General features: G+C 43.6%; 1 protein-coding gene across 1 annotated transcript; it reads right to left on the bottom strand.

Moving 5' to 3' along the window:
* Window positions 1-18685: 18685 nt before the first annotated feature.
* Window positions 18686-27215, bottom strand: LOC127639994 (neuromedin-U receptor 1-like). The gene is made up of 2 exons (XM_052122362.1): window positions 26327-27215; window positions 18686-19077 (listed from the first exon to the last, which is right to left on the bottom strand). The coding sequence occupies exons 1-2, from the start codon at window positions 27213-27215 to the stop codon at window positions 18686-18688; spliced, it is 1281 nt and encodes a 426-aa protein (XP_051978322.1).
* Between the last annotated feature and the right edge of the window lie 499 nt (window positions 27216-27714).

The raw sequence follows: 27714 nt of genomic DNA, 5'->3' as shown, positions 1-27714 counted from the left end.
TGAGGTCAGTCAGCGGGCTGGTGGCGTCCGAATAATTAGGTACAAATCTTCTGTAATAGCCAGCCAGCCCCAGGAACTGCCTCACCCCCTTTTTGGTCTTGGGTCTAGGGCAAGTCATAATCGCCGCTGGTCTTATCAATTTGGGGACGCACCTGGCCATGACCCAAGTGGAACCCCAGATACCGTACCTCCACGCGCCAACCAGCACTTCTTAGGGTTTGCTGTGAGCCCGCTCGCCGCAGCGATCTCAGGACGGCCCTCAGATGTTGCATGTGCGCTGCCAATCATTGCTATAAATGATGATGTCATCTAAATAGGCAGCGGCGTACGCGGTGTGCGGTCTGAGGATCCGATCCATGAGCCGCTGAAGCGTGGCTGGTGCCCCAAACAAACCGAAAGGAAGTGTTACAAATTGGTGTAATCCAAGCGGCGTGGTGAAGGCTGTTTTCTCGCGGGACATTGGTGTCAAGGGGATCTGCCAATAACCCTTTGTTAAATCCAGGGTCGAGTAAAATCGAGCAGTACCTAACCCGATCGAGCAGTTCATCAACACGGGGCATTGAGTGCGCGTCAAATTTAGACACCGCGTTGACTTTTCTGTAATCCACACAGAACCGAACAGACCCATCACTCTTGGGAACAAGAACAACCGGGCTGGACCAATCACTGTGGGATTCCTCTATTACGCCCATATCAAGCATTGCATCTAATTCTTCCGAGCGATTTTCTTTCTATGTTCGGGTTAGCGATAGGGTGGCAACGCACCACAGCGCCCGGCTTCGGTCTCGATGTGGTGCTGTATGAGGTTTATGCGGCCCGGAGAGGGAAAACACATCCGCAAACTCTTTTGTAACTCAGAAACCTCTGTGAGCTGCAGCGGTGAGAGTTGGTCTCCACAAGTGACCGGAGTGTTGAGATTGTAGTCTTTGTTTATCTCCGGTCCGAGCTCCGCCCCTCGGAACTACCGTGGCCAGCGTCACAGAGGCCGCCTCCTCCCTCCATAACTTCAGGAGGTTGAGGTGATAAATTTGACGCGCCCCTCTGTCGAGTGCGTACAACCTCATAATCGAGATCCCCACTGCGTCGTGTGACCTCAAAGGGTCCTTGCCACTTGGCGAGTAATTTAGAGCTCGATGTTGGGAGTAATCACGAGTACCTTGTCTCCGGTGCAAATTCCGTAGCCGAGCACCCCTGTCATACAGCCGGCGTTGGCGTTCTTGAGCTTGGAGCAAATTCTCCTGTGTTAGTCAGCCCCAGTGTGTGGAGTTTTGCTCTAAGATCAAGAACGAATTGAATTTCATTTTTACTGTTAGAAGGTCCCTCCTCCCATGCTTCGCGGATGGCGTCAAGGACACCGCGAGGCGTCGCCTGTACAACAGCTCAAGCGGGGAGAACCCGGTGGAGGCTTGCGGGACCTCTCGTACCGCAAACAACAGGGGTCTAGCCACTTATCCCAATTTCTAGCGTCATCGTGTATGCAATTTACTGAATCATGTTCTTGAGCGTTCTATTAAACCGTTCCACTAGGCCATCTGTCTGAGGATGGTAAGCGCTAGTGCTGAATCGATTTGATGCCCAAGAGCTCGTAAAGTTCGCGAAGTGTTACGTGACATAAAAGTTGTGCCTTGATCGGTGAGGATTTCGCTCGGGATCCCCACCCGGAGATTATCTTGAAGAGTGCCCCTGCAACACTGCGTCGCGGAGATGTTGCTCAGAGGCACTGCTTCCGGATATCGCGTCGCGTAATCCACTAGGACTAACATGAAGCGATGTCCGCGTGCTGACCATTCTAATGGCCCGGCGAGGTCCATCCCAATTCTTTCGAAGGGGACCTCGATTAATGGTAGAGGGCGCAATGGCACTTTTGGGGTGGCCGGTGGGTTTACCAGCTGACATTCACGGCACGCCGCACACCACCTCGCGGACGTCACCGCCAATGCCCGGCCAATAGAAGCGGGCTATTAGATGGAGAAGTGTTTTCCGTTCCCCTAGGTGACCGGCCATAGGATTATAGTGAGCCGCCTGGAAAACCATTTCCGGCGGCTCCGTGGAATCAATAATTGCGTTACTTCCTCCTTTGTTTGGGCGTCCTCGTCACCCTGTATAGCGATCTTTAATAAGCGAAAAATACGGATATGAAACGGCGACACCCGGCCGGAGTTGTTGACCATCGATTACTCTCACTTGGTCAAAAGCGTGCTTAAGGGTTTCATCTCGCGACTGCTCCAAGGGAAGTCCCCTCCGAGAATTCCCTGAGAGGAGGGCGTCCACCTCGCCCCTTCCCACGTCATTCGAGCAGCCGAGGATGGCCCGGCTCCGCCTCCCCGCCAAAGCATCGCACATCACACACCCCTTCACTTTCATGCAGGACCCATCCGCACAAACCCCTCCAATAATTTTCTAAAATTCGGCCAATCCGTACCCAAAATTAGCGGATGGGTGAGGCGAGGCTAACCGCTGCCTCTACACTATGCTTTTCTCCCCTGAATTTGATCGCCAGAGTCACCACGGGATATTTGTGAACATCCCGTGCACACACCTTACCCTCACCAGTTTAGCTGAGCCCAAAGCCCGGGTTGAACCAAGCGTTGGTGGATGGTGGTCTGGTTACAGCCGGTATCCAACAAAGCTTGGTATGTACCCCTAGATTCTTACCGAATCTGATGCGCTCCAGCCCGATCGGGGCAGCCTGTGGAACATCGGAGACCCGCACCACTGCCCCTACTTCCATCAGCGGACACTGATCCCGGAAGTGGTCCGGTCTCCGCACCTCCAGCAGACCGGCCCAGGCGCTGCGGCCGCACCGTGCTGGCGGGTGCCCCCACCTGAGGAGGAGAGCGGCTGAAAGATGGGGAAGGGCTTGGCGGGTGTTCCCAAGGCCGGGGAGTTGAGCGCAAACGCTCAGCGCCTGCGGGGGCAGGAACGGACCCTGGGGAGAGAGCAGAGCGAGAGGGAAGAGGGAGGGAAAAAAACAGGGGAAGACACAGGGGAAGGGGAGACAGACAGAGAGGGCTCATCCGCCCTGGGAATCACCGCCATGTGGTCCTCCAGCGAGTTGAGCGGCCTCCTCCAGCGACGCCGGGCGGTGGCACTGGACCCACTCGGCCGTCTTCGGGGCAGACGCTGAACAAACTGCTCCAGTACCACCTGGTCGATTAGTTCCTCGGCGCCGCGGTCCGCGAGAGCAGCCACCTCCGACAGGCATCACGGAGCCGCTGAGCTGAACACAAGCGGGCGGTCGGACTTTTCGAGCTTCAGGGCCCGGAAGAGCTGGCGACTTTCCTCCGGGCTCCGACCAACCCGTTGCAGGATGGCTTTCCTCAGGTCGTGGAAGGCCAGGAGGCTTGTTGCCGGCAGTTGTTGGGCCGCGAGTTGTGCTTCCCGGACAGAAGAGGGACTAGACGGGCCGCCCATTGGTCTTGGGGCCACCCCCAAATTTCTGCTGTCCGCTCGAAGAGGTCGACGAACGCCTCAGGGTCATCTGCCGGCCCCATCTTCTGCAGCGCGGGTGGGGGCAACGTGGCGCTGGTGTCCGGGGTCGCGGCTGCGGCTGGAGCGGCCTCCTGGCTGAGTAGGCTCGGATAGCGTGTCGGTCCTCTGCTTGAGCCCGCATGATTTCGAAGAACCGACGATCCTGGTCTTGCCGGAGCTCAAGCAGGGATTGTTGGTGGCTCTGATGGAGTGTCGCGAGGGACTGGAGGACTTCCGCCAGCTGGGAGGACTCTATGGGGCTGACTTTGTTCCATTATTAATGTCCGGGTTTCGGCACCAGTGTGACACCTTTCTTGAAAGAGGACAGGGAAACAGGTCTCTGGCACAAGGTAAGCCTTTTTTATTATTCACACTCTATACTGTGCACACACACATATATCAATACAGGAAACACTGGGTTGCTGTAGGTCGGGCTCTCCTCTGCTCTGTGGCTGCTGGCTTTTAATCCGCTCTCCTCGCTCTACTGCAATTAGAGACAGGTGTTAGACATAATTTAGCTCAGGTGTGAGCGCCCTTACCGCTCTTCTCTCCCGGACGGGCGCTTGACCACGCCCCCGCTGCCACACGGACCATTTCCGGCTCCTCAGAAAAATCCTGAATGAACTCCCGTATTTGCGCCGCTTAAATACCCGTATGTCCGGGGGCGGGACGTGCAAATACCGGCTGCCAACTCTCATTGGCCTTTTTTCATAGATCAGAGGTGGATATCGGCGCTCAAGAGAGATCCCTAGTGTCGCTTCTCCGACACAACGTGTCGTTCCCTCCCTCGGGGAACAGAGGTTACATACGTAACCAAACGTTATAAATATAGCTGCAAGCAGTGATACCGCTGTCAAGCCAATTATCTGCATCAAAAGCAGCAAAAGAAGCTTTGTGACATGTTTTTGGTTCGAGTTCGATGAACAGTGTATGAGGAGTTAGAAAAAGTAACTTTCAATCATAAAAAAACCCATTTATTTTAAAAATAACTAAAAATAGCTAGTTTTTAGAATTTTTTACCAGTATGTGGCACTGTTTTGAAATTGCTCAGGTAGTATCTTGGCATGATGGTTGTCACGCAAGAAATCGTTTAAGAGTTGTAAGCCACAATAGCCATATTCTCCTGACCAGTAGGGGGCAGTGCACCAAAACACTGCAGGTAACCTCAAGGCCTAATGGTGATGACACGTACCAAGTCCCAATCCCTCAAACATTGCGGAGATACAGCCTTAAGTTCAATTTTGCATGTTCTTCAGTGAATTCGTTGAAGCACCATTCGAAAACGGCATGGTTTATCAAAATTCTGTGACTAACTTTTTGTCGTGAGATGATGCAAGCCAATTTTTGTGCAAATCGGACAAACAGACTAGAAGGAGTTAAAAAAAGTAGGTTTTCAAAACATAAAAAAATGGCTCACAGGAAGTTCGATCATGCTCTATCATGACATAATTGGTATCATTGTTCTTGGCATGAACCATGGAATCTATCAAGACGAGTCTCATGACAGGGCAAAAGGAGTCAATAGCTATTAGCATTATAATTTTTGACCACAAGGTGGCACAGTCCCGAACCTTTTTGAGTCCCTTTAGTGCCAGACACATATTGAGTTTCGTAACGATTAGCCAAGTCATCGTAAAATACAGCATTTTATTCCTAAATACAAAATGGCCAATGTCCAAAATGGCCGACATAGGAATTTTTCAGATCGCTGGACTCGCTATACCCCACTGAATCTAATTTGATGATTTTATGACAAACTGTTCAGAAGTTATAATCAAAAAGTTGCTTTTTTCATATCTCGTGACCACTTGGTGTCACTGTTCCGAAATTGAGCAGGCACCCTCGACTCATGGTGCCTATGACAAATAATCCGTTTGGTATGAATATGGAGATATACCCTCACGTCCATTTTGGAGTGCTCTTTGTCGAATTTGTTGAAGCGCCATTCGAAAACATTATGGTTTATCAAAATTCTGTAAATTCTGTAAAGCACCTCTAGATGATGCAGACCAACTTTCATGCAAATCGGACAAACGGCCTAGGACGAGTTCGAAAAAGTAGTTTTTTCAGAAAATTCTAAATGCCAGAATTTTTTTTTCATTTTCAGGTTTTTTTAAGTTAGTCTAGAAGATAGCAGGCTGTAAACAGGCTTAAATAGTTGCTAGATTTGTCAAAGTTTGAGAGATTCATGGCATTGTGTCTTCATACGTTTTGCAAAAACTTAAAATGTCCCAGCTCATGACTTAAAGTTTGCAAATTCCTTGAGCGCATTTCTTTGCTTTCTTAAATATTTGCTACTTACTTTATCTGGATTGTTCAACTCAACACAGTTTCCAATCTCTCAAAGCCACAAAGACTATTTGATTGCGTCCACATTGCCCCAGTCTCGAGTCACGAGTGCTCCTCTTGCATATGTGCACAAACACATGAGTGCCAGACAAGACAGCTCATCGGTACTGAATTTATATATTATTTAATATTGAAATACTTTATGTTTATATTTATCAACTTGATACCAAAGCACTGGTACTTTATACTCATTGTACACATTACTACAAGATGTGAAAACATTTAGGGCTTCACTAAAAACAATCGGTGCTTATATCGCAGTAGCCCACCTCTAGCGCCACCCAGATAGCAAAAATGTTATTGGCTCATAAAAATTGAGGTACGAACACAAGTTTGATTCCTCCCTCCTCTCCTTGCCCCCAAAGGTTTCTGTTCACATTATATTATCTGGGTCCAAATCGCGTCATCTATGTCCAGTGGAAACTGTGTAAACAGTAATTAGGTAATGATTCAAGTGGAGAAGATGCTAGTTTCACTGTTTATCAAAGCATGTTTCTCTCCAGATTTATTACCAAAACATAATCAATAGTGGTTCACTTCCAAGATTTAGGATAGACTGCATTTTAAATCAGTCGCAGACCATATCGGAATTCACATGAACCCCTGACCACCAGATAACAGTTTCACACCAACCAAATGAACTGAACTATGAAGTCAAACCAACTAGGATGTGCACAGATAGTGCTAGTGTGAAACCGCTCACTGAGTCATTGAAGCCACATTCACACTGAAAGTCTACGTTTATGATGAGGCAAATACTGTTCCAGTGTAGATGAGAGGTGTCAACGCAGCAAAATAAATGCCGTTTTTAAAATGAAAATGGATTAGTGTGGACACAGCCTCAGATTGAATTGTGTCCACTGACAGTGATGTACATTTTCACAAGTTGTCTGCATTTTTTGAGAACAGGAACGATCCGCTCTCAAATTTCTTCTTCATTCCGGATATTCAAACTGGTGCGCCACGTTCGTTTATGACACATGTGAGAACCAATACCATGTTGTCACCAATGCTTTAGTGGCAGGAGAGATGTCAGCAGATTCCATCTGGCCTTGGTCATATGGACTTCTTTTATAGTGCTTTTTTGGCCATTTTTAGAGCTTCACAATGTAGTTACTAAACCTTTGGCAAATAGTTTTTCTTGTGTTAAGCACAAACCTGTTGGGGGCCTTAATGCTATAAAGGCCCTAAATGTAATAACTTGTGGTCCTAAATGTAATAGCAGCCCTAAATGTAAAAATATTTGGTACTAAATGTAATAAAGACCCAGAATGTAATCATTTTTGGTCCTAAATGTTATAAAGGCCCTCATTAATTCTTACATTTCATATATACTGTATATCTCCATATATTTATCCCAATAAAAAAATAATTTAGTATATAGATGAGAATGACCTAATGAAGAATGCTGGCAGCCATATCACCCTGCAGCTCTTGCCTGGTTGCCCACTAAAGCTAAGCAGGGTTGAGCCTGGCCAGTACCTGGATAGGAGTGGTATTAGGGAGGCCAGCAGGGGGTGCTCATCCTATGGTCTGTGATGGTCCTAATGCCCCAGTATTGTGACGGAGACACTATACTGTTAAAAATCACTGTCTTTCGGATGAGATGTTAAACTGAGGTCCTGACTCTCTGTGGTCATTAAAAATCCCAGGACACTTCTCGTAAAAAGTAGGGGTGTAACCCTGGTGTCCTGGCCAAATTCCCCCCATTGGCCCCTATCTATCATGGCCTCGTATTAATCTCCATCCCTGAATTGGCTACATCACTCACTCTACTCTCTCCTCTCCACCAATAGCTGGTGTGTGTGCGTGCGTGCGTGCGTGTGTGGTGGGTGTTCTGTGCACTATGGCTGCTGTTGACACTGGTGGCGGTTGAGGAGATTCCCCATACTATGTAAAGTGCTTTGAGTGCCTAGAAAAAAAAAGCGCTATATAAAAAATTTAAGGAAAGGAAAGAAAGGACTGGACTACTGTATATGTCAAGTAAAGTAACAGTAACATTAACTATACTTATGTCATTATAACTATCATTAGCTGTGTGCATGAGTGCATAAACATAATAACATATATTACAAATAGCACATACTGTATTAAATACATAAATGCAAGCTTATACTAGTTTACCTTAAATATACCAAACACCTGGTGAAAGGAAATGCAAAAAAATAATAAAAAATAAAATATGTTATAGACTTATTTTAGCAGTTGAGATCACACATGGAGCAGCACAGTTCATTTGACACCTGTATGATGTGCTCCTCCCTTTTAACCTGTTGTTGCTACATTAGTGTAATGTCATTTCATTTTTTTTATTAAAATATGAATAATTATTTTTTAAACATTTATAACATTTGTGTTAAAAATTTCTCAATATTTGGCAAGTATTTTATGCCTTATGCCTCTCATTATGACTGCATATCATTCCTAATGCATTTGGAAAGGAATAATTAGTCATCAATAAACATATTTACAGTACTGTGCATAAGTTCTAGGGACTTGTGAAAAATGTTGCCTAGTGAGGATGTCTTCTTTTAGTTTTAATTTATCACTTAATGTCATACAAAGTCCAGTAAACATTAAAAAAGCTAAATCAATATTCGGTGACCACCTTTGCCTTTAAAACAGCACCAATACTCCTAGATACACCTGGACACAGTTTTTCTTGGTTGTTGGCAGATATGATGTTCCAAGCGTCTTGGAGAATTCTCCACAGTTCTTAGATATATTCAGACTGTCTCAATTGTTTCTGTCTCTTCATGTAATCTCAGACTGACATGATGTTCAAAGGGGGTTTTGTGGGGGGCATGACATCTGTTGCAGGGCTCCCTGTTCTTCTATTCTAATATTTTCTATTAGCAAAAGTAATGTTTGTGAGTCTAACATTTATATTTCCTATTGACACACTAAAGCTGAAGATATAAACAACCATCTTAAGACAAATACTTTTGTGAAACATCTTATGTGCTTAAGACTTTTGCACAGTACTGTATAACCCCTTACCAAAGGGAAATTTTATGTAAAGTGTTACCATTATTACATTTCAGACCAAGCATGTTTTGATCCTTTATTGTATTTAGAACCAACTGTTCTTTCATTAGGGGTGTTTATTATATTTACATCCAAAAGTTGTTACATTTATACACCCTAGATTATATTTAGGACCAAATGTGTTTACATAAGGGCCGTTAGGAACAAATCCTTTTAGGGCCTTTATTACATTTAAGTTTAAATGTAATTAAATTTGTGCCCTCTTCAAACTGCTTGTGTCTGGTGTAGACAGGGTGAGAGACCTAAAGCAGATTAATGGAAGATTCTGTGTTCAACACAAGTTAAGCTCAGTCAACAGTATTTGTGGCTTAATGTTGATTACAACAAAAAATTATTTCGACTCGTCCCTACATTTCTTTAAAAATGTGGCCAATTTTTGGAGGGTTTAAAGGCAGAAATGTAAAGTTTATAATTTTATAAAATCACTTGCATTAATTCTTCTTTTAAAACATGTGTATTATTTGAGCTGTGAAGTTGTTTAAATCATTGTTCTTACATTCTTTGTGGTAATCAACATTATGCCACAAATAGCGACGATTGAGCTTACATTGTATTGAACCCGGAATATTCCTTTAGAGGCGATTTGTGGGGTTCTCTCGCCCAGGTGTCCTGTCTTTTTTTGTTGCCTGTTGCATGCATCGAGTGGCATTTGCCTTTCGATGTTCGCTTAGGATTCGTTTTGTGTGAGAATGCATGGCATCGCTTTGTTTGGCGTCGCTACACATTCTCTAGACTTGTTTGTCAGTTGGCATGGGCATATATTGCCTCATTGTCTTGGCTATGTGGACTTAATGCCTATCGGGTGTTTTGTTGTCTTGTGAGAGCATGTGGCTTTGTTTTGTTTCTGTATCACCGCACCTCTTTGTCTTACGTCATACCCCGCCTCCTGGTTTGCATATTATTAGTTAATTTGCCTCACCTGTCCCATGTTATCCCAATTGATTTCTCTCCCTATTTTAGTCTCCTCATGTTTGCTGTCCAGGGCCAGTTCGTCTTGTTTCCACTCGGCCTGTTTGTTGGTAGGTTCATGTTGGTAGGTTCATGTTGGTCCTCTATTTGATTCGGTCACCTTTTTCCTCTATGGGGTAGTTTATGTTTGTTTTTTCCCATTGTGGGAGTTTGTGTTGGTTTGTTGCCTTTGTTTTTTTTATTAATAAATTCCTTTATTTTTAAACTCTGTGCTTGGGTCCTGAGCCTCATCATTCTCTGCATTCCTGAAAACAGTAAGCAAGGAGGCAAGTTTAAGTGGCAAAACCATCAGAGGCCTGCTTAGGGCCTGTGTGGAAAAGTTGGTGCGGTGGTGGATCCAACCTCATAGAGGGGGGAACATACAGCACGGCAACCAAGGCAGCCATGACTGCCTAAGGGAAACACGGGAGTCCGCTTGCCAGAGGGGACAGAACCGTGGTGTTACACACAGGGGGAGTCTGAAGGAGGCCTTAACTGTGGAGCACCTATACCGGTACAGGGTAGCTTGTGGTACCCGCAGTGGCTTGGGTCAGCGAGCTGCACCCGCTGCCATCCCCAAATCACCTCCATCGCCAGCCGCATCGTCCTCAATCCCGTGGGAAGAAGGAGCGACACGGGGGGCGGCTGGAGTGGCTTGCTCATGGTTGTAAGCAAGCCGCGACCGCAACGTTGTCATGGTCATGTTCTCGCAGTGAGAACATGAACCATCCACAAACGCAGCCTCGGTGTGATCGCCTCCCAGACACACGAGACAGCGCCTGTGGCCGTCGGAAGCGGAGAGCACTCTACCGCATCCAGAAACAACACAGGGGCGGAAAGGCATCTTTATAAAGACGCGTCCTTAAAATGACGTTCAACGCCGCTCTACCGTTTTGCTCTTTTAGATGAAATTACTCTTTTAAATAAAATCACTCTTTTAGGGAAAAAACTCGTGAGAGTTTTTGAATCTGCACTGTCGATGCGCCCAGGGACAGGAATGCACAGCCGTGCAAACAGGAGAAAGCCGCTGTTGTGCGCCGTAGAATCCAACAGCATGCAGCAGAGGGATAGCAGGAACTCGGTGTGTATACGCAGCAGTTGCAGACACGACCATCGGCTCCGAAGAAATTTTCTGAACTCCCGTATTTGCGCCGCTTAAATACTCGTATGTCCGGGGGCAGGACATGCAAATACTGGTTGCCAACTCTCATTGGCCTTTTTTCATAGTCCAGAGGTGAATATCGGCGCTCAAGAGAGACCCCTAGTGTCTCTTCTCTGACACAACGTGGAGAGAGCGACAGAAGGGGAACTGTCAATACTGGAATCATAAATGTGATTCTTTACTTTTTCCCAGCTTGTATAGCTGATGCACATGCACGTTCTAGAGTTGATTGACAGGAGAGTCTGTATCTAAAAGGTGATTGGCTCTTTTAACTGTAAGGTGGAACTTCCTTTCTACATCCGTTAACCGTTGGGCACTAATGCTCCTTGGTTGAGCGTTCCAATTTCTCCCATTAATTTTAATAGAAGTAACTCACCTCTGCTAAATAATCTTTGGCCCTGCCCACTCGTGGGGGAATTTAAAGCCATGTTGACATAATTACTAATTCAAATGAGAAAAACTGGGAGAAATATCCACTGATTTGGCTATTTTATCAACAATAAAAAGCTGTTGTGTAGTCTTTTGCCCTTCAGACAAAGCCAAAAAACCTGGAACTGATTGCTTGTTGCCTTCAAACCAACATATATAGAAGTCTAAAGAAGACCACTATAGCTGCAGAGACAAACAGCTCAGTGATCTCAGTAATGAAGTTTACATTTACAATGTGATATATTTGATTGGTATCTAAAACATTTCGACTGGTTTGTTTATCATCACTTTGTGAAGCTTTTCCACTAAGGAAGACACGAAACAGCGTTGACTTCAAAGGTAGGATTCTTTTTAATTTTACTTGTTATCAACCAGTCACTATATACAGTGTAACTTTTCTCTTGTGTTGGCGTCGGGTTCTCTCTCTCTGAGGCTCGGTTGCTGCTGCTTTTTATCCCGCTCTCCTCACACTACTGCAATTAGACACAGGTGTTAGACATAATTTAGCTCAGGTGTGAGCGCCCTTACCGCTTTTCTCTCCTGGACGGGCGCTTGACCACGCCCCCGCTGCCACATACCCCCACCGCCCGACTCAGGCCGGGGCGTCATCCGGCCTGCCTACCACTCCCCCCCCCCATTTCTGGAGAGGAAGTCCGCGGCAGCCATCTGCACCCCCGGTCTGTGGATCACCTTGAACTTAAAAGGCTGGAGTGCCAGATACCAACGGGTGATCCGGGCGTTAGTATCTTTCATGCGGTGGAGCCACTGCAGTGGGGCATGATCCGAGCAGAGGGTGAAGGCCCGCCCCAGCAGGTAGTATCGGAGGGTGAGGACCGCCCACTTGATGACCAGACACTCCTTCTCTATGGTGCTGTACTTAGTCTCCCTCAGGGAGAGCTTCCGGCTAATGTACAGCACCGGGCGCTCCTCTCCCTCCACCACCTGCGAGAGTACGACCCCCAGCCCTCTGTCTGAAGCGTCCGTCTGTAATACAAAGGGGAGAGAGAAGTTACGTGTATGCAACAGCGGCCCCCCACAAAGTGCAGCTTTAATCTGTGTAAATGCCTGTTGGCACTGCTCTGACCATTGGACCGGGTCTGGAGCCCCCTTTTTAGTGAGGTCAGTCAGCAGGCTGGTGATATCCGAATAATTAGGCACAAACCGTCTGTAATAGCCAGCCAGCCCCAGGAACTGCCTCACCCCCTTTTTGGTCTTAGGTCTAGGGCAAGTCGCATGTCGCCCGTGGTCTTATCAATTTGGGGACGCACCTGGCCATGACCCAAGTGGAACCCCAGATACCGTACCTCCACACGCATGTCAGCACTTCTTAGGGTTTGCTGTGAGCCCGCCCGCCGCAGCGATCTCAGGGCGGCCCTCAGATATTGCATGTGCCGCTGCCAATCATTGCTATAAATGATAATATCATCTAAATAGGCAGCGGCGTGCGCGGTGTCGCGGTCAGAGGATCCGATCCATGAGTCAGCTGAAGCGTGGCGGAGCCCCAAACAAACCGAAAGGAAGCGTCACAAATTGGTGTAATCCAAGCGGCGTAGTGAAGGCTGTTTTCTCCACGGGACATTGGTGTCAAGGGGATCTGCCAATAACCCTTTGTTAAATCCAAGGTTGAGTAAAATCGAGCAGAACCTAACTGATCGAGCAGTTCATCAACACGGGGCATTGAGTGCAGCGTCAAATTTAGACACCGCGTTGACTTTTCTGTAATCCACACAGAATCGAACAGACCCATCACTCTTGGGAACAAGAACAACCGGGCTGGACCAATCACTGTGGGATTCCTCTATTACGCCCATATCAAGCATCGCATCGAATTCCTCCCGTACTATTTTCTTTTTATGTTCGGGTAAGCGATAGGGACGACAACGCACCACAGCGCCCGGCTCGGTCTCGATGTGGTGCTGTATGATGTTTATACGGCCCGGTAGAGGGAAAACACATCCGCAAATTCCTTTTGTAATTCGGAAACCTCTGTGAGTTGCAGCGGTGAGAGTTGGTCTCCACAAGTAACCTGAGTGTTAAAATTGTAGTTTTTGTTTACCTCCGGTCTGAGCTCCGCCCTCTCGGAACTACTGTGGCCAGCGTCACAGAGGCGCCTCCTCCCTCCATAATTTCAGGAGGTTGAGGTGATAAATTTGGCGTCGCCCCCTCTATCGGTGCGTTTAACTTCATAATCGAGATCCCCTACTCGTCGTGTGACCTCAAAGGGTCCTTGCCACTTGGCGAGTAATTTAGAGCTTCGATGTTGGGAGTAATACAAGTACCTTATCTCCGGTGCAAATTCCCGTAGCAGCGCACCCTGTCATACAGCCGGCGTTGGCGTTCTTGAGCTTGGAGCAAATTCTCCTGTGTTAATCGCCCCAGTGTGTGGAGTTTTGCTCTAAGATCGAGAACGAACTGAATTTCATTTTTGCTATTAGAAGGTCCCTCCTCCCACGCTTCACGGATGGCGTCAAGGACACCGCGGAGCGTCGCCCGTACAGCAGCTCAAGCGGGGAGAACCCTGTGGAGGCTTGTGGGACCTCTCGTACTGCAAACAACAGGGGTCTAGCCACTTATCCCAATTTCTAGCGTCATCGTGTATGCAATTTACTGAATCATGTTCTTGGCGTTTTATTAAATCGCTCCACTAGGCCATCAGTCTGTGGATGGTAAGCGCTAGTGCTTGAATCGATTTAATGCCCAAGAGCTCATAAAGTTCGCGGAGTGTTACGTGACATAAAAGTCGGTGCCTTGATCGGTGAGGATTTCTTTGGAATCCCCACCGGAGATTATCTTGAAGAGTGCCCCTGCAACACTACGTGCGGAGATGTTGCTCAGAGGCACTGCTTCGGATATCGCGTCGCGTAATCCACTAGGACTAACACGAGCGATGTCCGCGTGCTGACCGTTCTAATGGCCCGGCGAGGTCCATCCCAATTCTTTCGAAGGGGACCTCGATTAATGGTAGAGGGTGCAATGGCGCTTTTGGGGTGGCGGTGGGTTTACCAGCTGACATTCACGACACGCCGCACACCACCTGCGGGCGTCACCGCCAATGCCCGGCCAATAGAAGCGGGCTATTAGGCGGAGAAGTGTTTTCCGTTCCCCTAGGTGACCGGCCATAGGATTATAGTGAGCGCCTGGAAAACCATTTCCGCGGCTCCGTGGAATCAATAATTGCGTTACTTCCTCCTTTGTTTGAGCGTCCTGCGTCACTCTGTATAACCGATCTTTAATAAGCGAAAAATATGGATATGAAACGGCGACACCGGCGGAGTTGTTGACCATCGATTACTCTCACTTGGTCAAAAGCGTGCTTAAGGGTTTCATCCCGCGACTGCTCAAGGGAAGTCCCCTCCGGGAATTCCGGAGAGGAGGGGCGACAACCTCGCCCCTTCCCTCGTCATTCGGAGCAGCCGAGGACGGCCCCGGCTCCGCCTCCCCCACCAAAGCATCGCACATCACACATCCCTTCACTTTCATGCAGGACCCATCCGCACAAACTCCCTCCAATAACTTTCTAAAATTCGGCCAATCAGTACCCAAAATTAGTGGATGGGTGAGGCGGGAACTAACCGCTGCCTCCACACTATGTTTTTCTCCCCGGAATTTGATCGCCAAAGTCACCACGGGATACTTGTGAATATCCCCATGCACACACCTCACCCTCACCAGTTTAGCTGAGCCCAGAGTCCCGGGTTGAACCAAGCGTTGGTGGATGGTGGTCTGATTACATCCGGTATCCAACAAAGCTTGGTATGTACCGATCGGGGGCAGCCTGCGGGACATCGGAGACCCGCACCACCGTCCCTATTTCCATCAGCGGACACTGATCCCGGAAGTGGTCCGGGTCGCCGCACCTCCAGCAGACCGGCCCAGGCGCCACGACCGCACCCGTGCTGGCGGGAGCCCCCACCTGAGGAGGAGAGCGGCTGAAGGACGAGTACGGGGTAGGTGGGTTCTCCCACGGTCGGGAAGTTGGTCTCACGAACCCTCCACGCCTGCGCGGGGCAGTAACGGACCCTGGGGAGAGAGCAGAGCGAGAGGGAAGAGGGGAGGGGAAAAACACAGGGGAGGGCACAGGGGAAGGAGAGAGAGAGGGCTCATCCGCCCTTGGAATCGCCGCCATGTGGTCCTCCGCGAGTTGTACGGCTTCCTCCAGCGACGCCGGGCGGTGGCACTGGACCCACTCCGCCGTTTTCTTGGGCAAACGCTGAACAAGCTGCTCCAGCACCACCTGATCGACCAGTCCCTCGACACCGCGGTCCCCCGCAAGCAGCCACCTCCGACAGGCATCACGGAGCCGCTGGGCGAACGCGAACGGGCGGTCGGTCTTATCCAGCTTCATAGCCCGGAAGAGCTGGCGATTTCCTTCCGGGCTCCGACCAACCCGTTGCAGGGCGGCTCTCCTCAGGTCTGCATAAGCCAGGAGGCTTGTTGCCGGCAGTTGTTGCGCCCGCGAGTTGTGCTTCCCGGACAAGAGAGGGACTAGGCGGTCTGCCCACTGGTCTTGGGGCCACCCCAAATTTCCGCCCGTACGTTCAAACAAATCGATGAACGCCTCTGGATCATCTGCCGGCCCCATCTTCTGTAACGCGGGTAGGGGTAATGTGGCGTGGTGTCCGGGGTCGCGGCTGCGGCTGGAGCGGCCTCCTGGGTGAGGAGGCTCGGATGGCGAGCCGGTCCTCTGCTTGAGCCCGCATTATCTCGAAGAACCGGCGATCCTGGTCTTGCGGAGCTCAAGCAGGGACTGTTGGTGGCCCTGATGGAGTGTAGCAAGGGACTGGAGGACTTCCGCCAGCTGGGAGGACTCTATGGGGCGACTCTGTTCCATAATTTGTAGAAAATTTTCTAGTTCCCGGGTTTCGGCACCAGTGTGAAGCTTTTCCACTAAGGAAGACACGAAACAGCGTTGACTTCAAAGGTAGGATTCTTTTTAATTTTACTTGTTATCAACCAGTCACTATATACAGTGTAACTTTTCTCTTGTGTTGGCGTCGGGTTCTCTCTGTCTGAGGCTCGGTTGCTGCTGCGTTTTATCCCGCTCTCCTCACACTACTGCAATTAGACACAGGTGTTAGACATAATTTAGCTCAGGTGTGAGCGCCCTTACCGCTTTTCTCTCCCGGACGGGCGCTTGACAACGCCCCCGCTGCCACACACTTATTTGTACAGTATATTTTAATATGACTATTAAAATGTTTGATCCACACATTAATGATCATTTGAAATAAGCATACACATAAAATAGCCAAAATATTAGAGGTGAAACCTGTGAAATGGCTAATGCGATTTCAGTGGAAAACCTTTAATAATTTTTATATTACAATTTACAGCCTCAGCATACAATGCAATTATGTTTAAGATTTGGTAAGGTTAAATAATACACAGAAATAAACTATAATGAAAAACTCAAAGAAGGGATTCAATAATGATGGGGATTATAACATTTTTGTTAAACAAGAAATATGGTGTTGACTCATGATTATGTCTCTGCAGGATCCATTGTTGTGATGATATGATGATCGATTTAGTCTTGAATCCACTCAGATGTTTCTCAAACACACTAAACAGCGTATCCAGCATATGGTCGACTGCAGCCACAGTGGTCTTCTTATGGCCTCTATATTTGTCGGTTGGAAGGCGATTTAAAAAATCAGTTCCGGATTTATTGGCTTTGTCTGAAGTGCAAAAAATGATACAACAGCATTTTGACATGTTTTTTGTTGTTGTTGTTGTTAAAATAGCCGAATTTATCTGATATCTCTTCCCATTTTTCTCATAGTAATGAATGAGTAACTATAGTAATGGGAAATCGGTTTCCCCCACGCTAAACCACGCCCAGTGTATGACACTTTACCGACTGTATCTATGGGATTTTGTGGATGGTCCACTACAGGCAATCGGTAAGAATGATTTAGAAGTTAGATAAGACATCGCACACTAAAGGCTCAGGTATACTTTGCTGATTACTGATTGCTCCGCGCACAGTATGCGTGACCTAGATTTCATCATAATCCAGTCCGTGTGACCTGACCTCGACTTGCAGACGCTGTCATTGTCTGTATGCGTCGTTGGCGCATGCGCCGGCCATTGACTCTACTATCCACCTTTTTCCTGACTTCTCCATGGGTGGCACCATTGTGGCGAGAGACCTCTTCTTGGATGCTCCACGCTTCCGCTTAGTTGTTGTTATCAGCAAGACTAACGCAACTGATGATGGCGAGCAGCTAAGGATTATTATTCGCTGTTATAGGGTGTTATAACAACTACAGGTGGCTTAAAGACTACTGGAAAATGAATATCACAACAATAAGCCCCCCAAAAGAGAGAACGAGTGCGAGAACAAGTTGTTCTCGGCAAAGTGCGTGAGAAGGCGGGACTTGTTAATGCAGAAATAATGCAAAGGTACTTGCCTCAAATCAGAGAATTTTTAAATGGAACCTATTATGACCTTACGTCCTCTTTTCATGGATGGCGACCAGTCGGGATTTCTTGATTCCCTAAATGTCTGCAATTTCGGTTTTCATATTGAACTGCTCAACAAAAAAGTTGATTAAATCTAGCGCATCATATTTGTGAATTCTCTCTCTCTCTGCGTTCTGTTTATTTCTCTCTCTCTCTCTCTCTCTCTCTTTCACACACACATACAGGGCATGTGCAGAGAGCTCTAGAGCCAAGTAACTTTTCCATGTAAATGTGTGTGCTTGTGTACTTATCTATTCAGGGATTGCCGTCATAACCAAATGTCCACACGAATATTTAGTGAGAAAGGGATTTATATTAAGTAAATACAGACTGTTCACTCATTTTATACTGTAGCTAGTGATATTTCAGTGCTTAGTAATGGGAATAAGCTGCGAAGCGGAAGTCTGTAGCATCCACATTGGAAGAACACGCTAAGCATAATGAGTATTTTCGCTGCCTATGAAAAAGGTGGATAAGAGTATCACAAAGAAGTTGCAGTTGGCATGCGTCAAAAGCATTCGTATTCGCTTGCAGTCAGACAAGGCGCGAGCTGATCAGGAACCTGCAAAAACAAAGTATACTTGGGCCTTAAGTCAGAACAGAACGGATGTAGCATGAAAACTCTAGGAGGAGATACAGTCAGAAATTTTGGTCACCACACTTGGTGCCAGTGTAGCCATTTTTCTGTCTCTCTCTCTCTCTCTCTCTCGCTCTCTCTCTAAAAACAAACAAAAACAACAACAAAACAAACAAACAAAAACACTGCCACCAAATACTCTATGATACAATACAACTCAAGTTTATGTTCTTTTTTTAGGAAAAGGCTGTCTTACTTTCCTGGCATTGGTGCATATTATGATCTTCTCCTTCTGTAGTAACAGTGCCATTACAGGGTGGAATCTCACTTACAGTACTGCGCATAGTGACCCTTGTCATGCTCAAAGAGCGTTTCCTCGGGCTAGAATGCCATTTGTGGTGGCACATGACTTCCTTAAACATCTCCCTGAAGCGGGTGGACATGAGGTTGTAGAGAATGGGGTTAATGGCAGAGCTCAGGTAGAAGAAGACCCCAGAGATGACATGGACGTATTCATACACCTGAAAGATCTCCATGTGGTCGCTGCTCCTCTGGTCTATGAAGCTCCACATCAGGCGATCGGTGTGGAACGGAGCCCAGCAGATGCCAAACATCACCACTAGTACAACTGGAGAGATAGAGAGATTACTGTGGTACATATGTAATAATAAAATATCTTATTTTATCTGTAAATGTCATCACAGTGTCATTTAGGGTGTACCAAAATTACACTCCAAGTAGAATTCCAATATCAACATGTTTTTGTAATGGCTGTTGGGTAACAAGTGAACATAAAACCACACTAGTAAACATTAAGGCATTTCTTAGACTTAAACCCATAGTTTAAAAAATGAGACAAAATTGGCTTCATACTGGCTATTGCAAACCCTTTTACTGTAAGCATCACTAAATATTTGAGGGGCGTGATGGAGGGCCCGATTTCAGCTAATAATAACTTCAATTTCAGTCTGTTCAAATACATTCCAAAAAGACTTGGAATATAGCACGCACATTACATTGATTACTTTTATTTTACTCTCTGTCCTTTTTTGAGCTTGACAACCCCTGTCAACAATGTGTTTTTGTTGTATGGAAAACAGCAGCCTGGAGATTATTCAAAATATCATATTTTGTGTTTTTCAAAAGAAAGAGAGTGTTACAAGTCCAAGGGTGAGTAAAAGATGACAGAATATTCATTTTTGGGTGAATGTTTATCCTAATGAAGTTGATTAAATTAATATTTCAGGTTAAATAAAAGTTAAGCTCCAATCTCCCTCCTTTTCTTTAACAAAAGCAAAAATAGATGTTACAGTGAGACACTTACAATGAAAGTGAATGGGGCAAATTTTTGGAGGGTTTTAAGGCAGAAATGTGAATCTTATAATTTAATAAAATCACCTACATTAATTCTTCTGTGTTATTTGAGCTATAACATTGTTTAAATTGATATTTGTTACAGTCATTTTAGGGTTTTAGTCATGGCAACAAAGTTGTAAAATTGGATATAGGCTAACTTTATACAGAAAAGGTTAGTAAATGATTTTACCACACTAAAATAATTTTAAAATGCATATTGTTTATGTCTTGTGGTTATACTTTTGAAACAGTGAGTATTTTAACGTTCAAAAATCGGCCCAATTCACTTCCATTATAAGTGCCTCACTGTAACATAGATTTTTGCTTATTTTTGCTTTTTAGAAAAGGAGGGATGAGTCAAAATAAATTTTTATGGTGATCAACATTATGGCACAAATGCTGTCGACTGAGCTTAAAGGGACAGTTCACCCAAAAATTTTAATTGTCTCATCATGTAGTCATGATATCCCAGGTGCGAAGGACTTTCTTTCATCACAAGAACACATTTGAAGAAAAATAGAAAAAGATCCTTAAAATGCAAGTGAATGGAGATTTCTCTTTTGAATATTCAAAAATCACAGACAGTCAGCATAAATGTCATCCATACGACTCCAGCGGTTAAATTAATGTCTTAAAGTGATATGATACATTTTTTTTCCAAAAAATATCAATATTTAAGTAATTTTTAACTATAATCCAACGCTTCCAGTAAGCTTCAGGAGAGGGGGAAGATTATGTGGTTTCTCGTGTGACATATTCACGTTGCCATGGATACAGACATAATCTCAAATTCTCCACTCAGTTGAGACATCCAGGATGAGCAGACAAATGCAGAATTGTCATTAAAGAAACAGATAAATACAGATCTAAACCAAAACCAACAAAGCTACTGTACAGCGTTCCTCCTTCTCACTTGTAAACAGCAATGATCATCCCAACTGCTGACCGTAAGCATAGTTTAGATTTGAAAAAGTACTTAAATATTTATCTTTTTAACACCAAAAGTGATCGTATCCCTTTAGAAGACATTCATTTAACCGCTGGAGTCGTATGGATGACGTTTGTAATTTTGGAGCTTCAAAAGTGAAATCTCCATTCACTTGCATTTTAAGGACCTTAAACTGAAAGAAAGAAAGAAACTCATTCACACCTGGGATATCATGAGGCGAGTAAATGATGGGAGAATTTTCATTTTTGTGTGAACTATCCTTTTAACTTGTGTTAAAGCAGGAATATTCCTTTAAGAGATATTAAACAATAATTTAGACTTGAATAAAGCCAGTTAACAGAGATGTAACCAGACCCAGTTCAAGATCAGAATCACTGAGGGTGCTTTAGTAGTTAAAGTAAAGATGCAATAAAGTGAGGGTGCTTTAACGTCCATTTAGCAACCTCAAGCACCCCTGTAGATCCAGGCCTGGATGTAACTAACTGAAGAAAAAAACATTGGTAACACTTTACATTTGTTAACATTAGTTAATGATTTAGATATAATTAACTAACAATGAACAATATATGTATTATAGCATTTATTAAGCTTTGTAAATGTTAATAAAATGAATTAAAATTGCAATTGTTCATTGTTAGTTCATACTGCATTAACTAATATTAACAAATACAACTTTAGATTTTAAATATTTATTAATACAGTATATTTTGAAATGAACATGATCTAAGATTAATAAATGCTGTAAAAATATTGCAAATTGTTAGTTCATGCTAACTAATGTTGTTAACCTTCGTATTGTGCTGGAAAGGGGTATGTACCTTTTGCGTTCACGGGTCAAATTTGACCTTTTTTTTTATTCACCACAAAACACTTTTACCTTAGTAGTATAAGTAACTTATTATCAATTCATAACCACAAAATCTGCATTTAATTTTTTTATTTTATGGTACAAAGCCACATTTAACTTGCTGTTGAAAATCTCATCAGACCAAATAATGAAATAATCAAAAATAGGGTCAAATTAGACCCACAGAGAACACTGGTTTTTAATTGTATGGCAAAATGAAAACCATTTGACCCGAACACAATAGGAGGGTTAACTAATGTCACTTGGCACTTTATTGTAAAGTGTTACCAAAAATGTTTAAGTTAACTGACAAAACCTTTTTAGTGTATGTTTGAGATCTCATATACTAAATATATATATTATAATATATCTAATATATATTTATTTTAGTTTGTATTCTCAAACTTTCCTATTGTCTTATTGTATTGCCTTTCATTTCTCACATCCCCTTACAGAAAGGCCTAACAAATCTGAGACCACTAGTGCAAATTCTTTTTTTTTGCATTTATCTAATTTAGTATTTTTTTTTTTTACAATTTTTATTACATTATATTGCTAGTCAACACACTCTTATAACAGTAGTCATTAATTTGACTTTTTGTCTGCACCCTCAAAACATCACCATTGGTCCATAATTTAAATGTCACTCTGACGCCAACTAATTTCTAAGGATTTTTATTACTTTGACCAAGGCAATATTTCAAAATGACAAATTCGGTCATCATTTACTAATTTCTTTATCATTTAATTTTCAATTTGTTTGCTGTGGGACACAAAGGGAATTTTCCAAATATCTAAGCTGCGTCTCAAAAAATAACAAAAGACCCATAAAAATTATCATAAAAATGTAATCGCATTTCCTGTATTCTGAAACAGATCTAAATTTAAATCTTTATCATTCCTAGCTGCTGTAACACTCAAATCCCGCACATCTAAACATTGTAAATGTTTGTATTGCATTGTAAACAAAAATGTATGCCTCAACATCCTTCAGGAACCTTCAGTTTCAGGAACTATCATGTGATTTTGGAGGTCTTCGAATGTAGCAGGAGTCATTTGGACAACCTTAATAGTGCTTCTGTGTCATTTTTTTAAATAAATGATTGTAACTGTACTTGTATCTGCTTGTTACATCTTTTATATTGTTGAGAAATGGTTAGGTATAGGCATAGGGGTTAGATGTTAAAAAATATCTACATTACAGCCATACATCATAGTGAAAATTCGGTGATGGGCAGTAGCTTTGCTAAAAATTGTGAAGATATTTGCATAACTACATTTCTCAATAGTGAGGTGGTAGCGTTGCAAGTTTTTAAATAAAGTAGATTTTGATAGGCGAAGCTATATTTATGATTAGGTAGAGGCATAGTGTTAATAAAAGCTACACTGCTTTATCATTCTGTGTACTTGGTGTTTACTATCATCAGTTTTAAATTAGACATAAAGATGTCCAATTCACAAATTAATAGCTTATTTGAGTCGTTTTTTCATTAATTCATTCAAACCTATATTTAACCAGGATAAAAACTCCTTGAGATTACAAATCTCTTTTACAAGAGTGTCCTGACAAGTGGCAACATTGCACGTACAAATAGTTACAGAAACACTTACAGGTAAATACATAATACACACTTTCACTCATCATATTCAAACAACTATGTAATCATAAAAAATCTAGGTCATAAATCAACTTAATTTAAGAACAGTGACAAACAGACTGACTTTCTGCAAGATCCTTTAAAACGCCTTTAAAGGAATAAAATGAAATCAACTCCTTCAACTGTAGCTCATTTTGTATCTGATTCCATGCTGATGGTGCTGCAAAACTAAAAGCCTTTTTTCCAAAAACAGTGCGGGCTTTAGGGACTGCCAATAAAAACAAATTTTGTGAGCTTGAGGTAATATGTCCCTGCAGACCTTGAAATAATGTACGTTTTCAGATAAGGAGGAAGTAGTCCTAATACTGCCTTATAAATGAAAAGATGCCAGTGCATCCAACGCCGAATAGAGAGGGACAACCATCCTACCCGAGAATACAGTAAACAGTGATGAGTGCGAGATTTTAAATTTGCTATGCCTCTCAAGGCTCCATGAAACACAGTGTCCAAAGCATGAAGACATTGAGAGGTTGAGTTCATGTATAAAATATCTCCATAGTCCAAGACAGATAAAAATGTTGCATTTACTAATTGTTTTTTGCTTCAAAAGATAAACAGGACTTAATTCTGAAGAAGAAACCTAACTTCAATTTCAATTTTTTAACCAAATCTTGGACATGCATTGTAAAAGTCAGTGATTGATCAATAGTGATGCCCAAATACCTGTAATGTGACACTTTTTCGATTTCTATACCAGAAAGTGTACAAATATTTGGGACGTAGTTTTCAGTTGATTTTCCCAGAGTAAAGGTCATCACTTTAGTTTTTTAGAGTTTAAAACCAGTTTTAAAGTCGCCAAATTATATTGCAAAATGTTAAAAACAGATTGTACATTTGTGATTGCTTGACCTAATGTGGACCCAGAACAATAAAGAACAGTATCATCAGCATAGAAATGATAATTTGTATATTTTATATTATTGCAAAGGTTATTTGTATAAATAATAAAAGAAGAGGCCCAAGGATTGAACCTTGAGGCACCCCTTTTAAAATATTTAGGGAAGCAGAAGTAAGGCCGTCTACTTGCACACATTGTGTTCTCCCGATAAGTAACTATTGAACCATCCCACTGCTTGTTATGATAGTCCAATAGAAATGAGTCTTTGAATAAGTATTTTATGGTCCACTGTGTCAAAAGCTTTTGACAAGTCAATAAACAGTGCTGCACAGTGCTGCTTATTGTCCAAGATATTAACCAGGTCATTGACAACTTTTGAAACAGCTGTTATTGTACTGTGTTGTTTCCTAAAACCAGATTGAAATTCATTGAGAATATTATTATTAATTAAATAATCTTTTAATTGCATACTGATGAGTGATTCCATTAATTTAGCTAATACTGATAATTTAGAAATAGGCCTATAATTATTTATGTTTGCAGGATTACCACCTTTGTGAAGGGGAGCACATTGGCAGATTTCCAAATGGCCGGTACTTGATTCAGTAGCTAAAGAAAGGTTAATTAAATATGCAACTGGGTTGTCTATTAAATCTGCAGCTATTTTTAAAAAATAAGGCTCCAATTTGTCTGGACCTGGTGATTTTTTCGGATCTAAATCCTTCAAGGCCTTCCTTACTTCTGATACAGTTATCGTCTTGAAATAAAATGATTGTGCTGACAGTAACTGATCAACAGAACAATCCATGGAAGCGCTTGACATTGGATTTTGTAGTGTTTCATAAAGGGAGCTAGCAGCAATAAAATTATTATTAAAACTATTGAGAATTTCGTTTTTGTCAATGATTTTTTTTGTCATCAACAACAATACAAGAGGGTACTTCTGAATCTTTTTTGCTTCTGTTAATAATTTAATTGTTTTCCAGAACTTAAGAGGGTTATTTAAATTCTTTGATGTTTCAGAAAGGAAAAAAGCGGATTTAGCATTACGGATTTTTACAGTACATAAATTACGTAAACGCCGAAATTTCAACCAGTCAGACTCAAGCTTTGACTTTCTAGCCTGAGCCCAGGCTTGGTTTCGCTCCAGAAGAAGGTCAGACAATTCATTACTAAACCAAACATTATTTCACCCTTTCACTCTATGTCTTTTGAGTGGGGCATGCTTATTTACCAGGCCTGTAAAACCATCATAAAAAAATGTCCAAGCATTCTCAACATTCATTTTTACTATGAATTGGTCGCACGTGATAGCAAAGCGGTCTGAATCAGTTCACGATTCAATCTGAATGACTCAGAAAGCTCATGCTGAATCATTTGGAGCATTGCTAACACACTAATGGAATAATTAGCAACATAATTAGCAACATTTATTTTATTTATGCATTTGGCAGACGCTTTTATCCAAAGCGACTTACAGTGCAATTATTACAGGGACAATCCCCCCGAAACAACCTGGAGTTAAGTGCCTTGCTCAAGGGCACAATGGTGGTGGCAGTGGGGTTTGAACCAGGGACCCTCTGATTAACAGCCCTGTGCTTTAGCCACTACCACTCGCCACCACCACTCCACGGTGGTGAATGCTGGTTGCTGTGGATATTTATCTACCATCAATGGAAATCAAACCTGCAAATGTGCTCTATCGTTTGCTTGCCAGTTATGAAGAAGGTCTTTATTAAGTTCAACATGCGTGCGGCTTGTGAACGGCTTCTGCAGGTAAAGACATTTTCCAACCAAAAGAGTATGAAAACACTTAAACACATCAAGAAAGGACCATGGCATTACCATGTTTGTTACCACAATTACCATTAACTGGGAGCACAATGTAAATACAATGGTCTATGAATGTGGTAATTATACAGTATATCATAGTACAGTGGTAGCACCATGGCATTTGTCAAAGTACTATCGATTAAAATTTGTATGGATTGACAGCCCAAAACAAAACAAATATATTAGTAAGTATAATAAAATGGTTGAACACACATGATAAATAAAAAGATTGCAGAGTCTATGACAACATCAAAGGGAAGCAAATCAATCTGACCTTTTTCTAAGGAGTTAACATGGTCAATGTCAAAAATGTACAATTGATTAGTGACCTAGAAATAGTGCAGAATTATGTATATTAATTATGTATTAATTATGTATAGTAATGGGCATACTTACACAACATTTTAGTGACCTGTTGGCGTTGTGTCTTCTGCTGCTGACTGCACACATTAGAGTAGCTGTCTTGTCTACGACTGGCCTTTGCCTCCAGGACATACAACATCTCACGTTTCAGCTGCATGCCGATGAGAATATACAACACGCTGATGGTCAACATGGGCAGGAGGAAAAACAGCAGTGTGGTAATTTGAATAATCATGTTGTACATCCAACGTGGTTTGACCAGCATGCAGGTGGCGGAATTGGGCATGGACCCAACTCCTTTGCCTTTCGGCAGAGGTAGGGTGAAGATCCCATGAAGGCTGGTGTTGGGAATGGCACACAGCACAGACATGCTCCATACACTGAAGATCACCCGCTTGGAGTGAGTGAGCGTCACTACGTATTTGGCCCTGAGCGGATGAACTACAGCTATGTAGCGCTCTACGCTTAGTGCTGTTACGTTGAGGATTGAGGCAAAACAGACAGTCTCAAAGAGGAATGTCTTGAAGTAGCATCCCCCTTTGCCCAACAGGAACGGGTAGTTGCTCCACATTTCGTAGAGTTCCAACGGCATTCCCAGGAGAAGCACCAAGAGGTCGGATACAGCCAGACTAAACAGGTAGAAGTTGGTGGGCGTCCTCATGACCTTGTTGCATGCAATAACAGTGCAGGTGAGAATGTTGCCCATCGCTCCCACCAAGAAGATGATCAGGTAGGTGATGCAAACGGGCAAGAAGACTGGAGAACGTCGAGGTCCAAGGTATTTCTCCAGGTACTCATCCTGGTTGAGGCAGTACTCCTCGATCTCACTGAAGTTCAACACGACACTGGCGTTGCACAGGAGCTCTTGAACGCACCTTGATGGTGAGGAATCCGTAGAGGAACAGTTGGTCTTGGCAATCATTTTGGACCTGGTGATAGAACATGAGAGATTTGGAGACAGAGAGAAATCAAATAAAGATCTTATGAGTTCAGTGAGTTTTCAAAACCTATTGATTGTGTCATATTCATTAAAGAGTTAGGATATTGATTGAGGATTATTAGAAGGCTATTAGCAAAGCAGCAGGGTATTGATATTTCTCAGACATTCTGCTTAGGGTTCGTTCAAAACCCCTAAGCATTAAACTTCTGCTTTTAATTCAACCTGAACTGCTTAACATACAGACTCCATTCCATTTGTTTTGTAGACAGTTTCAGCCTTGGGTTTGTTAGGCATTTGTTATGGAGTTCCATTACATGGCCAAGAGTAGGGCTAAAAGACCCTTTTGATTAGAATTTCTCCCAAAATAAATAGCAACAAAATACTACCCCGGTATTTCCCTAAACACCACACAGTTTGACCAAGCATTAAATAACTTTTAAAATAATGAAAATGTATATACCTAAGGAGAATCTCTGAAATT

The sequence above is a fragment of the Xyrauchen texanus genome, chromosome 48 (assembly GCF_025860055.1).
Source record: "Xyrauchen texanus isolate HMW12.3.18 chromosome 48, RBS_HiC_50CHRs, whole genome shotgun sequence".
Lineage (NCBI taxonomy): Eukaryota > Metazoa > Chordata > Actinopteri > Cypriniformes > Catostomidae > Xyrauchen > Xyrauchen texanus.
This window is presented reverse-complemented; position numbering and strand designations above follow the sequence as displayed.